This window comes from Hyperoodon ampullatus (assembly GCF_949752795.1).
Source record: "Hyperoodon ampullatus genome assembly, chromosome: 10".
NCBI classification, from domain to species: domain Eukaryota; kingdom Metazoa; phylum Chordata; class Mammalia; order Artiodactyla; family Ziphiidae; genus Hyperoodon; species Hyperoodon ampullatus.
In genome coordinates, this window is record NC_136923.1 from 85,354,621 (window position 1) to 85,368,566 (window position 13,946).

Consider the following 13,946-nt stretch of genomic DNA (forward strand, 5'->3'; position numbering starts at 1 on the left):
TTGGTCTGAATTGTTTTACTGCATAGACTTTTCATTTTTGGCCATGGAAAAATCTTAGTAAGACTGTGGCACAGAATTATTCCATAAATAAACTCTGTTAAATTAAAAGGTCTTCTAGTCAAGAAGTGAAATAACAATTTTATTAAGGTGTCATCTAGATTGGGCTAGAAGATTATTTTCCCTTTACCAACTTGCTTCAAATAACATTTCTATGTCTTTTCTTCTCTGATTTCTGACTTACCATTATCAGAGATGTCTAGGCTGGTGATGTTGTGGATTTCGGCGATGCAGCCTTCTAATACCTGCGCACCTCCAGATCTCAGCTAGAGAAACACAAACCAAACAGGTAAAGTGGTCACTGGAGGGGTAAAGCCAAAAAAATGAAAAATAGGAGATATAGTCTCAAAGCACCAAAGAAAAAGTGAAAACTTATCAACTCCAAAAAAGCTATCATCAATGTAAAAAGCTAATCACTAGTCATTATATGGTTTCCCATCTCACGTAAGTCTGAAAATCATTAGAAAAAGAAACAGAAGACAGAGGCCACTCTGCGTCACCATTGCCAGGATGGTCTCCGTCAACACACAAGAATTTTCTTCATTTCTGACTTTTGGAAAGCTAACAAATCCCTTTTATACATTAGAAACTGCTACTATTTTATATGATTATTACAGACTTCAAGGTATAACTCTCCACCATGTAGCAGCAAAACAACCAAAGGAGACAGTAAAGACCTATAAAACACTTTTCATCTTTTCCCATAAAACCAAAAGCATATTTTACAGAGGTCAGAGTATTTTTGTTTTCCGTTCAGCAACTATCTGAGTTCCTACTATGTGTAAAACACTGCAGGATGCAGTTTCCCAAGCTGTGGACCTTTGTTCAGTAAACTTACGATCTAATAAGGGAAAAGAAATTCATTTATTGGGAACCTACTATGTGCCAAGGAACATGGTAGTTTCTCTATTCACTTAAGAAAATTAAAATTTATGTAAAAATTCTATACCAAATTGATAACACTTTCTACTTGTTCAAGTTTTGATGTAAAAATTTAAAGAATCCTTATTTCACTATTTTAGATGAAATATGTCTGCGGTACTCTGGACCAAACCCTGCCAATTTCCCTGGCTGCTTACACGTTAAGCAGAATATTGCACAGATCTTTGGAACTGCTTTATTCAGGAGTATTTCAGCTGGAGTGTTTAAATTCAGTCCTTTCTACTTTTTCAGGTAACAGCAGATCACGGTGAGGTGCCTGATGTGAACTCTGACAGGGAGTGTCACACAGAGGCAGACCTCCCCAGGAGGCTGGTCTACACACTTCAGGGAAACCAAGGCCAACCAACTCCACAGCTGCAGGGCTACAAATCCAGTGTGTGGAGCTATGGCCATTTTTATTATATTTTTGCCAAAGTACTGGTTCATGATTGGTTGTAAATTAAAAAACAACACCAGGTTCTTCAATAGATTCAACAAATAGATTTGAGAAACACTGTTCCAGGTCACAGTTTGTTAATATTTGAAGAAGTGAATATTATATGTAGACTATGTCAACATTAAAGCAGGAAATAATTTAGGCAAACACTTCTAAGGAACATAATTTGATTTTCAGAACATGAAAAAAATTATGCTTTTGAGAAGACAAACATAAGTTTTTACAATTTCATTATTTGCTGTTAGTGATTTCTCTGTTGAGAAATCAAATTTCTACAACAAAATCTCTACTTATTATAATGTATAATAAAAATATTCCATTTGCAAAAATGGAAAATAAAGGTGAGGTTTTCAGTGCTCAATTCTGTTTATTTTACAAATACTCCTGACTGATACTGTAGCATAATATTAACATTTTCCAATACTAAAAAATGTCAACACACCCTAATTTATTGATTCATAAAGTACTTACACAATGGCCAAGCTAAGGAAAGCCCAAGGAGAAAAAACAAAAAATGTTAAGTAAGCAGAATAAGAACAGAGAAGTAGACGTCTCTATCAACACACGATGTAAAAAAGCAGAGTCAGAAAAAACACTTCAACTAAAATAAGCTCCCAAAACAAAAATCCAAAACTTAAAGAAGAAAATAACTGACCTTCAGTCACAAGAACATTCGATTGAACTCACAGGTTATTAGATGCCTAAAATTCCCCCAAAGCTTAAGGCTTTCCCAAAACAGTAAAAGCTTTTCCATTACTGTAAATGAAAATCCTTTTAAACAAATTTGCATAATTAGACGCTGTGTCTGCATGTATGCACGTAAAACCGGTTTTAAATTACCCTCATTTGGATCCCACACACTAGCATTATTTAAAAAGAAAGCAAGATCAAAGAGGAGTAAATGTGACTGAATCACTCAATACTTTTTGAAATGTTAAAAATAAAATCACATTTCTTTCAAAAGAGAAGTGTGGTCTCACTCAAGGAAGGTGGAATATTTCAGATGTTACTCATAGTTCTAAGTGAATAGTTCTATCTAATACAAAAACATCCATAATGGGTACAGAAACAAGGACACTAAAATCTAGAGAACTTTTAATAATTCATTTTCCTTCCTCAAAAGCACTTGCCATTTAAAAAGAGGTGGCAAATATTACAGGTTTAAATATAAAATAACCTCCCTATTTATCACTTGTCCTCTATAGGGGTTCCATTTTTAATGAAAAAATAATTTCTATCCTGGGAAGTTTTCTCACATGAAACTGTGAATACTATAAGATTCTCCAAGAACAGAAAATGGTTTGACGTGATCCAGTTCAACATATCCTCGCTAGCAGGGTTTGATGCCAAAAGGTAATTTAGAACCCAAGAAAGATATATAATACAACTGACCCTTGAACAACTCTGGAGTGAGGGGAGTTGGGGGAGCCAACCCTCCACACAATCAGAAATCCAGGTATAACTTTACAGTTGGCCCTCAGTATCTGTGGTTCCTTCCCCACGTGCAGATTCAACCAACCACGATGTAGTACTATAGGAGGTATTTAGTGAAAAAAATCCACATGTAAGTGGACCCATGCAGTTCAAACCCGTGTTGTTCAAGGGTCAACTATATATATACTGTCATTTCCAAGAGAATGGAAATACTTGCATTTCCAAAGAGTTGCATGCATTATATTGCTTATGTCCATCCTGTGGTGAAACATTTTCCATTTTGCATTCCATACCCAGCCTAACAGGAAAGTGATAGCAAGGGGTACAGCAATGATGATGCTCAAAACACACAAGCAGACCCGCCTTCTCACCTCAGAGCTGGCTGAATGACTATCAAATTGAATGGAATTGCCTGAAAAGTTACTAGTGACTTCCTGCAGTGTCCTACTTGTTACAAATTTTAATATCTGATGCTCTTTTTTCTACTCATCATCAAAGCACATTGCAATGAATATGGCATAATGTGCAGGAAAATTTCTCCTTAAAAGAACCAACTCCCACATCCAGACTGCAACAAATCCTCAGTTATGGCTAGCCTTTACGTCTTCTCTGAAGTATCAGAGATTTTCCTCTCACTTGGAAGGAGATTAAGCTTGAAGAATTCAGTCCCAGCACTGACTTATTCTTCCCTTGAAGTATGACTATGAAGTAATACAATTTTTAAACACAAGCCAGGATGCATACACCCATTGCCTCCTTTCAGGCAGAGGGGTACATGGGGAGAACACATATGAATGTCAACATCACTATCACCATATATAAAAGAGTTTTGAAACTCTTGTTTTGGAACTAACCTTGAGGACAAGGGAACACACACATTTCTCTGAACGTCTGCACAGATGCTAAGTCCTTACGCTTTGAGAGTGAGTTGGGATCAGCCACAGGCCATTCAGAGCCTGGCCGTAGAGGGTAATGCTGTTTTGTGTCCAAAACCAGGTGTGCCTATAAATTGATGAGACTAATTATTCTTGAGAGATTTAAAACAGCTTTGAAGGTGATTTTTTTTAATAGTTTAATAAAGATAGTTACCCTAGGCTTGGCATTGTGCCAATACTATCTCAGCAAACAATTACAGTCGGCCCTCCGCAAAATTTCAGTCCTAGGTTGGTTGAACAAGCAGATGCAAAACCTGCAGATATGGAAGCCAACTGTATCTATTGTACTCCACTATTTTACATGGGGGACTTGAGCATCTGTGCATTTTGATATCTGTGGGAGCTCCCCAAACCCATCCCCAGCGGATACTGAGGGATGACCGTCTAATCCCCATTCCACAGGTGAAAAATGAGGGCTGAAAGAAGGGAACCTTTTGGATCCCAAAGTGCCCACCCTTTGTTTGCTATGACACTCTCTTGCCTTCCATGACTACTCTGAGTCATTTTCTTATTCTTCTCAAAGAAAACTTTTCTGGTACTAAAAGACCAAGAAAATGAAATGATAACACAATTAATGTGAAACAGGTAAGTTTTTTCTCTAAGTAGAGAAGTTATCTGTAAATGAAAGGTTAATTTCAGTACTGACTAGCTGAGCCCTCACAGAGCAAAAGATTACAGCCCCAAATTTTGGATTGAAGTTTCTAAATATCAAGGATGTTTGTGTTGTAGGAAAGCAACTCCATAATTTATAAATATCTGCATGACACTTTTTTTTTAATAGCATGAAGTGTAAATCTCTCTCATTCAAACTGATGAATGTGAAATGCCTCTTTCAGGGCAGTACTGAAGGATAACGCACCAAGAAAGGTAAACGTGAAGAGTAAAGGAATCAGTAAATGGTAAAAACAAAATAATTTGCTTAAGGAAAGTTATTCTAAGTTTCCTGTCTAGACACTTTTAATACCTATTTCAAGGTTACAGTCTCTCTCCTCCAAATAAACTCAACCACGATTTTAGATGATGGTCGTTTACTTTCTATGACACCCATATAAACCTAATTTTTTTTTTTTTTTTTTTTTTTTGCGGTACGCGGGCCTCTCACTGCTGTGGCCTCTCCCGTTGCGGAGCGCAGGCTCCGGATGCGCAGGCTCAGTGGCCATGGCTCATGGGCTTAGTTGCTCTGCGGTATGTGGGATCTTCCCAGACCGGGGCACGAACCCATGTCCCCTGCATCGGCAGGCGGACTCTCAACCACTGCGCCACCAGGGAAGCCCATAAACCTAATTTTAAAGTTAATCAGTGGAAAGCAGCTGTTTTATAATACAGTAAGTGATCTATTTATAAATATGAAAAAATTTTCAAGGTATTCCATGGTTTGGGTAGACTATTGTACTTAGAGGTATCTGTAGGGGGCACTGAACTCATACAGTGCCCACATCTGAAACTCCCCAGTATTATACAACAGACATTTGACCTTTTAGGTCTGTCAGTCCCTCACCTTGAGTAAGCCACCCCCGTAGAAATGACTTCCTGAGATGATTATGGCATCAGGGTGAAGCTTCTATCCCCCCAACCCACCACAGGTGGGGGCATTTATCTGATCATCAGGTTCTTTTTATTCATCATTAAGTGATGAATTCTTCCATGGTTTTGACTGGCATGATAATGAGAGTAAAGAAGGCTGTGTCTACTGTGGCTAAATAGAGAATGAACAGAAAAAATTCACATATGCATAATTTTAAACTTCCAAGTTAGTGAAAACTTTTTTCCAAGAGCATTACATAAATTCTGAAGCAATGAATGACTTAAGGAGTAGTAGTTAATACTCTAAGTGCCAAGCATTCTAAACAGAAAATATTGTAACTTCTAGTACCTTTATAGGAAAGAGGTTTACTGTATCATGGAGATGAGCAAAGTGAAACCTAGTTAAATTTGGACATCTAGCTTTAAGAAGAAAAATATCACAAGACACCTTAACTTACAAAAATAATTTTGTGTTTCATTAATTTTTATGAGCAGCAATACAATGTGTGAGTTAATAAACGTGGTCACCAGTACTGTGATTCAAGCTATAAGATGGTGGAACATGGCACTAAGGTGGTATTAAGGGGTCCCCATCTCAGCAGTATCATTTTATCATATAATTCATAAATGAATGGCCAAAATGAAGTTGGAATTATCAGCACAATAATGGTCAATCCTACCATCAGAATTTGATCTGGATTCCTGCTTTATTAAGAAAAATTATAAAGGAAAAAGTCTACTAGCCATTTGATGGATCCATATGAAACTGCCAATAGTCTGCCATTTTTTTCTTCCATTTGTGTAAAATATTTTTTTAACATCTTTATTGGAGTATAATTGCTTTAAAATGGTGTGTTAGTTTCTGCTTTATAACAAAGTGAATCAGCTATGCATATACATATATCCCCATATCTCCTCCCTCTTGCGTCTCCCTCCCATCCTCCCTATCCCACCCCTCTAGGTGGTCACAAAGCACCGAGCTGATCTCCCTGTGCTATGTGGCTGCTTCCCACTAGCTATCTATTTTACATTTGGTAGTGTATATATGCCCATGCCACTCTCTCACTTCGTCCCAGCTTACCCTTCCCCCTCCCCATATCCTCAAGTCCATTCTCTACGTCTGAATCTTTATTCCTGTCCTGCCCCTAGATTCTTCAGAACCATTTTTCTTTTTAGATTCCATATATATGTGTTAGCATGTGGTATTTGTTTTTCTCTTTCTGACTTACTTCACTCTCTATGACAGACTCTAGGTCCATCCACCTCATTACAAATAACTCAATTTCGTTTCTTTTTATGGCTGTGTAGTATTCCACTGTATATATGTGCCACATCTTCTTTATCCATTCATCTGTCGATGGACACTTAGGTTGCTTCCATGTCCTGGTTATTGTAAATAGAGCTGCAATGAACATTGTGGTACATGACTCTTTTTGAATTATTGTTTTCTCAGGGTATATGCCCAGTAGTGGGATTGCTGGGTCATATGGTAGTTCTATTTTTAGTTTTTTAAGGAATCTCCATACTGTTCTCCATAGTTGTCTGCCATTTTTGACCCACAAAAATGTCAGTTTTATATGGTTCACCAAATATAACTGTCTCTGAAAGTTATTCTGAATAGGATCACAAAGGAGTTTTAAAAAGAAGCTGTGTGACAATCTAACATGGTGTTCTTTGGGCATATGGTACCTATCAACTTATTTGAGAAGAAAATGTCTAATTGTATAATATTCTAATAATTACTAGTATTAACAACAATCAGGAGAGCATACTTTGATTATGGCTCTGCCATTAGTGAGCTGGATTATTTCAGCTTCTTTAGACCTCAGTTTCCTCATCAATAAGCATGAGAATCAGATGATCACTTATGTCCATTCCAGTTTTGATTCCAGAATTAAATGAATGATGTTATATTGGTAGCAATCATGATCTTTAATTGGGATAGTAAAGCATATGGGTTACTGCTAATTCAGTATTTTGATCTAACAGAGCAATCGAGGTTATACCAACTTGTTTTTAATAGAATAACCCTTTCTATCCTCATTCGTCTTATGCCTTCCCTCATAAGGAATTTTTATTATTGGCATGCCCTTAATATTAAGCGCTGGTAAACAAATAATTAATTCATATTACCAGAGCTAGTTTCTGTTTTACGGCCTGTCATTATAAATGAAACAGCATTAATTTGCACATAAAAATTTCACAATGCCAGGTTAGGTTTTTAGGATTTTCCATTCCCCCCACTCCCCCTAACAAACAAAAAGACTAGTAAATCACACACAGTTGGCATTCACCCCAGCTCAAAATTAATAAAAAATCCTGCACTAACAATTTATATAGCTGATTTCAGACTTGTCAGTTTCTAGAATTTTCAGAGAGGTAAAGCATTAATCTTCAATATTTAGTGTTGGTTTAGTGCTCAGCATCTTGCTGGTGGCTAAAGGAAACACAAAGCAAAGTAAGACACAAATACTGCCTTCCATAAAGTCACAACCCAGCTAGGAAAGCATACAGGAGCCAATTTAATAATTGTGCAAGGCACTACACGTGGTTCAGTGTCCAAATGCATGTCACCGTCATTAAGTACTAGACAATTAGAAAACAATAAGACCACAAAGTGCCGAAGCAGTCAGGGAAGAAATGTACAGACAGATAAGCAACAATAGGGAACAACCTTTATAGGTACTGGACGTTCTAAGCATCACATTTCAAAGAAGAGCTCTTTTAAACCTCATAACAACCTACTAGGAGAGGCACTAATGTTGTTTCCTTTTCGCAGATGCAGAAATTGAGATGTAACGCTATCAAGTAATTCACCCAGGATTGCATAGCTAGTCATGGCCAAACTCAGATCAAACAGTAGGGATCTGATGCAGGTACAGAGGAGACAGGACCTGAACTAGATCCTCAAAGAGAGGGAGGCCTTGGGGAAAAAGAGGGACATGGCAGGAGTGTTCCAGAAAGAGAGAAGAGTGGGTATAAAGGCCCAAGAATAGGAATGAATAAACTCCCACCTCCAGCCCTGAGAAAAGGCACCAAGTTTGACATGGTGGGTAAAGTCAGACTCTGAAGAGGCTGGATAGTTTGTACCCGGGTATTTTCTTACTAATCACCACACAAACTAAAAGTTCCAAGATAGCGAAAAAGTTCAGGTACCCTCTAAAATGTAGAAGCTTTTAGTCTCAATTCTTCTGTGTGTACTTTGATAGAAACTGCTTATAGTTACTATAATTTTGAGAAGCATCTTAATTTTCCTGTTTTAAAATGAAGATATTAAAAAAGCAAAATTAATGACAAAGATCTTCCCTTTCACACTCTCCAAATCCAAGTTAGGCTGTACACATCTGGCCCCTGCAAGGAAGGCTGTATGGTACAATTTTCCTGATGGTAAAGCTAGTTTTAGGCTTGATATCTCCAAGTTTCATCATAAAATACTTAAGCAACTGGCATGAAGAAGGGGAGAAAAAGAAAAGTCATTAAAAGCACATTTGACTGCTTTCTGAAAGGTGTTCCATGGCTGTTTGTAGATAAAACTCACAATATACAGAACATCAGAAATTGCTATAAAGTGTGTTATTCTGCTTCTTGTATACCATCTGGAATCCCAGTATCACACTGTTTCCAGGAAAAAGACAAAGCAATTTTCAGGCTATTATCTATTCTAGTGCATCATCTAAAGGTGTTCTTACCTCACAGTTGCTGAGATCAAGAGAAACTCTCTTCAAGTTATGATTACAAGCCAGGCCCAATAACAGCGCTCTGAGGGGAGGAAACACACACAATTTAGATAAAAATTCCACTTGTTGCTCTAAAAATGTGTAAGCACACTGAACAAAACCCAGAGAAAGAAGAAGGCCTTTTCTGAATCATAGGTCAAGCACCAAGCAGCATCTCACTTTTTAAAATGCCAACTGTGTTTCCACCCACCAAGAGTAGTGACAAAAATGACAGGGAAACATTCTTCTGTTTGACACGGAGCAGGTCCCTCATAAATGCAAAACCCGACAGGGCTGCTATTCCTAAGGAAATAAACAAACAGTGCTCCTAATTGCACACTGAAATTAAACTGTGTTCATCACAGATAAACTGCCCCCTGCATCTGCTTGAGAACCCCTTTAATAATGTTTAGAATATTATTAGGCAATTGTTATTAGAATAGCAAAGTAAAGCTAGTTTTCCCTAAGGGTTATGTTAATGGGGGAAGGCAGGCTCTAGAGTATTCCAGGATGTGAAATCATATCTTGATGAGTTTGTTAAAGGACTTGCAGAGGTGGGATGGGTAAGGGTGTAACAGCATGGAAGATAAGGTACTAGTCTTGAGTTTGAGTGCAGGATCCTGCCTGTCTATCCAACTACTGGCTGGTCACAGGATAAACACCATCACCACTCTGCAAAGGATTTTTCTTATCTGCTTATGAAGGAGACTGGACTCATCATATGGATCTCATATGTAAGAGAATGAATTGACTCCACTTTTACAAGTCAGTCCTATAAAATCCAACACCACTGAACAGGTTTGAAACAAAAATTTCATACATGCACCCACATCCATTAATTACACCGAAAGGAATAGAGACCCTCAACTAGGCCCTGTGAGGAGTACAAAGATGAGCATGAGAGGGTTGCCAATCTCAAGCAAAGGAAAACAAATATGTGTGCAAATAACCATAATGCAAGGCAGACAGTTGTAAATACTAGAGATTAGAACCAAGGCAACTGCCACCTGGGGGTGACTACCTGTTCTCAATGTTCTCAGGAAAGGCACCTCTACTAGCAGACTCCAAAAATACCCCAGGGGAAGGGGGAGGTGGGAAAGTAGGGAATTACTTCATGCCAAAATCTCTGAGATTTTCCCCCATCCAGTGATTCTCTGGTCTCATCCACTGAGAGAGAATCCCCGAGGTGGGCAGAGTGCAAGAACTCGGCTGCTCCCAGCTGCGAAAACAACCTCTGTGGGTAAGAAGGTCGAGGGGACTGCGTGTCTCTTCGTTCCTTTAATCCAGTTCGCTGTCCCCTCTTCTAAAACACTATCCTACAGAAAAGGCTGGGCATGTCTCATCTGTGTGTGTGCCTCTGTTCAATTAATTATTCAAGCATTTCTCTTTTCCTAAAAAGTGCCTTTTCGCCCTTTCTTTCTTGGGGGCAGTATTGAGCTACTCAAAGCTATTGATACTTAGAACCAAAAGGCTTGTCTTCAGGTCCTGACTCTGTACTGAGCGTTGGGTAGCCTGAAGGACATCACTTTTCCTCTCTGTGTCTCAGGTTCTCATCAGCAAAATGGGAGAGTCAGGACATTACCAAAGAGGTCCCAACATTTCTAAGTTTTAAGTTTCTAGGACTTAGCCACATATTTTAACATTGTATTTGTATAATGCTTAGATGGAGGGAAAACTCTTCCTACTTTTCTGACGTGTAGGTTAAGGACAAGGAAATAAATGGTGTCCTTTAAGACACTTGACTATAGAAGGCCAATGATTAAGAGGTAACGACTCATGAGACAAATATAAATAACCCACAGAAACTGTCCCTAGTAAAACAAAACAGAACAACTACAACAAAGCATCGCAGGCTCTGGGGGAAAACTCTATCACAAGGTGTGTTGTTTATTTTAACCCAGCGTGAACTGCCTTCGCAGTGCGATCCTCTTGGTCCTCAATCATTAGCGCCAAACTGAGTAACAGAAGAATTTGTATTTCATCTCCACGGCTCTGGCAGCGTCCCCATGTTCTTAAAAAGCCCCGAAATACTTTAATGTGGACAGAAAAGAGCCTCCAAGGAAAAACACAACTATGAAATAAGCAATTACATCAAAAGAAGCTGCATTTCTTTAGCTTACTCGCTTATGGCGACTGATCTCCCTCTAAGAAATGAGGGCCTCCCTCTGCTCCTCTTGGTGCTTGGGGATACAATGTGGGTTTAGGAACAGGACTGAGCCAGTGTCCACTGGTTGACAGAAGTGGACTCTGCAATGTACCTCCCAGAGCCCCCTCAGCTGTCGGTCCTCTTTGGGGTCTGCCTCAGCCCAAGACAAGTGCCTCGCCCAAGGTCACATCTGCTTCTGGGGCAGCCTGTATCCAAGGACTGATCAACACAGGGGTATAAAGGCCCAGCCTCGTCGCCCAGCTCAGCGACATTCTAGCAACAAAGCTCCCGTCAGATTGGCTGAGGTCTTCACTGTGACAGCCCCAGGTCAACCTGCCCTCTGTCCCACCCTGCTTTCTTCCTGCTCCCCCTCCACAGGTGGGATTCCAAGAGCACTTCCTAATAAACATCCTACATGCTAATCTCCATCTCTAATTTGGCTTCCCAGAAAAGCCAACCTGCGATGGCAGTGAGTTTTCACAAATTACTTAGCTTCTCTGAGCTTCAATTTCCTCAGCTGTAAAATAGGAATAATGATACCTTCCCATGGCTGGGGACACTGCAGGTGACAGTTTGTGGGTAAGCACCCAGTGTGTGTCTAACTTAGGGCAGTGCTTGGCAAGTTCCCTTCCATCCTCACCCCCTCACAGGCAAACCCAAGCACCTCAGTTTTGTTATATCTTTTCAAATTATAGTATCACATTAAATGTACATCCAGAATTTTGTTTACAGAATCTTTGGCCATGAAGCCTTTTTCCTCATATTAGAATTTTTACTGAGTAAAACACAGACCTGAAGAGACTAGGGGCATACCTCATCGTATTACATTTCACAGATATTGCGTGTTTTTACATATTGAAGGTTTACGGCAATTCGCATGAAGCAAGTCTATTGGTGCCACTTTTTCAACAGCATTTGCCCACTTCATGTCTCTGTGTCACATTTTGGTAATTCTTACAATATTTCAAACCCTCCACCAGCAAAAAGATTACGACTCGCTGATGGCTCAGATGATGGTTAGCATTGTTTAGTGATAAAGTGTTTTTTATTTAAGATATGTACATTTTTTTGGACATAATGCTATTGCACACTTAATAAACTACACTATAGTATAAACATAACTTTTAAATGCACTGGGAAACCCCCAAATTCATGTGACTCGCTTTATTGCAATATTCACTTTATTGCTGTGATCTGGAACCAAACCCACAACATCTCCGAGGTCTGCCAGTACTGATTTATTATTAAACATTAACATAAATAACAACAGGTCACAAGATTTAACACTGACCTATAATAAAGTACAGTAAATCCAGTGTTGTTGTGGTGAGGATTATTCTATAAAATCAACTGTACTAATCAATGAAGAACTACTCTATATTTTACAGGAACCAGCAACATTGAATTAGTATACCATGTACCTATCACTAAAACTACTTTGAATATGCTAATCTCCCGCTGATATGATGTGATAAAAGCAAGTCTGGTTTTGCTTTCTACTCAGTGCCTTCCTGGCATCTAGTCTGTTGTAAATGCTCAATAAATATCAGTTGAATGAATGTGGTTAAATTATAATGGATACCCTTTAGAATATTGATGCTGATAGCTTTATTAACATCCATACAAACAGCCTAATCATGATGTTTTTACAATTTGCAGCTGTTATATTTAGAGGTCTCTAATACAAAGATTCAATTCTTCCTCTTTTTTTTTAAAAACAGGCCTCTATAACATCAGGATTTTTTTTTTTGCACAGGTGGATCAACTGTTCTTAAAGGCATCCATTGTTTTAGTCATATGGTACTTTGTAGAACACTGATCAAGAATTTCACACCTCTCAAAAAGAAAAGAAAAGGCAATTTACAAATTAGATGATTAATTTTCTAGTAGAATGAATAGCAGACATTGATTTTAACATTTCATACAAATTGCAAGGGAACAATTGAATGCTGATTTACATGTCAGCTGAGGAAAGGAGAAATCTGTGCATACATTTGAACACACCTGACAACGTAGATATTCATAACTACTTGAAAATGTTCTTTTGACTCAGACAGAATTAGATTCTATAGTCCTTTTCATTATTTCTGGCAATGGTGAAAAGAAATTCAAGGATAACAAATTATTCTAAAAAGTTCAACTTTACCATGACACCTACACTGAGGATATTAACCCATAAGTTGCCTGCCAAGTAAAAATACCAAACAAATAGATACCTAGGTAATTCAGAAAACAAAGCACCTAAAAATTGTTTCTGTTGCACACACGTGTATAGCCTTTGATTATTACTGTTAGTAGAAATATTGAGAATTAATAGATTTTAAAATGCACACAAGAATATACCTAAAATGGACTGAACAGAGGTCAATAGAAAGGTGATGGTACCCAGAAACACAACTTTTATAGATCAGTGACTACTGCCAAGGTCACAAACCAAAGGAAGATTTTTTTTTTCATAGAAGATACAATAATATCAACAGCGTACAATGTACTCAGAAAGAATTTGACTTCCTTTGTGACCCAAAGTAAAAAGGCATTTTTATCTGCCTTGTCTGTCTTAGGATTGTACGTCTTTTTCCCTTCCCTCAAGCACATTCCTAATAACAAATTGAACTTTAAAAGCTCTGGAGAAAATGAATTCACCACTCACTTTAAGGGCTCAGGAGACAGTTTTGTGCCTGAAAGGTTGATTTGCGTCAGAGCCAGAGAACTACTGAAAAACTGCTTGAAAGATGGGGGTACTTCTTTTCCTTTCC

At 38.3% G+C, this 13,946-nt stretch overlaps 1 protein-coding gene across 5 annotated transcripts in view; it reads right to left on the reverse strand.

Annotated features, from left to right (window-relative positions):
- CARMIL1 (capping protein regulator and myosin 1 linker 1) overlaps nucleotides 1-13,946 on the reverse strand; it is a gene marked incomplete at both ends in the record, with an annotated part of 315,364 nt that overhangs the window by 104,613 nt on the left and 196,805 nt on the right. For 4 of the 5 annotated variants that reach the window (XM_079713631.1, XM_079713629.1, XM_079713628.1 and 1 more), the window contains 3 exons: nucleotides 242-323; nucleotides 9,018-9,087; nucleotides 13,841-13,945. In XM_079713631.1, the coding sequence (XP_079569757.1) occupies nucleotides 242-323; nucleotides 9,018-9,087; nucleotides 13,841-13,945 (257 nt within the window). Of the gene's footprint in view, nucleotides 1-241; nucleotides 324-1,906; nucleotides 1,919-9,017; nucleotides 9,088-13,840; nucleotide 13,946 lie in introns of all 5 variants that reach the window. The other variant, XM_079713630.1, reaches the window with a different exon arrangement.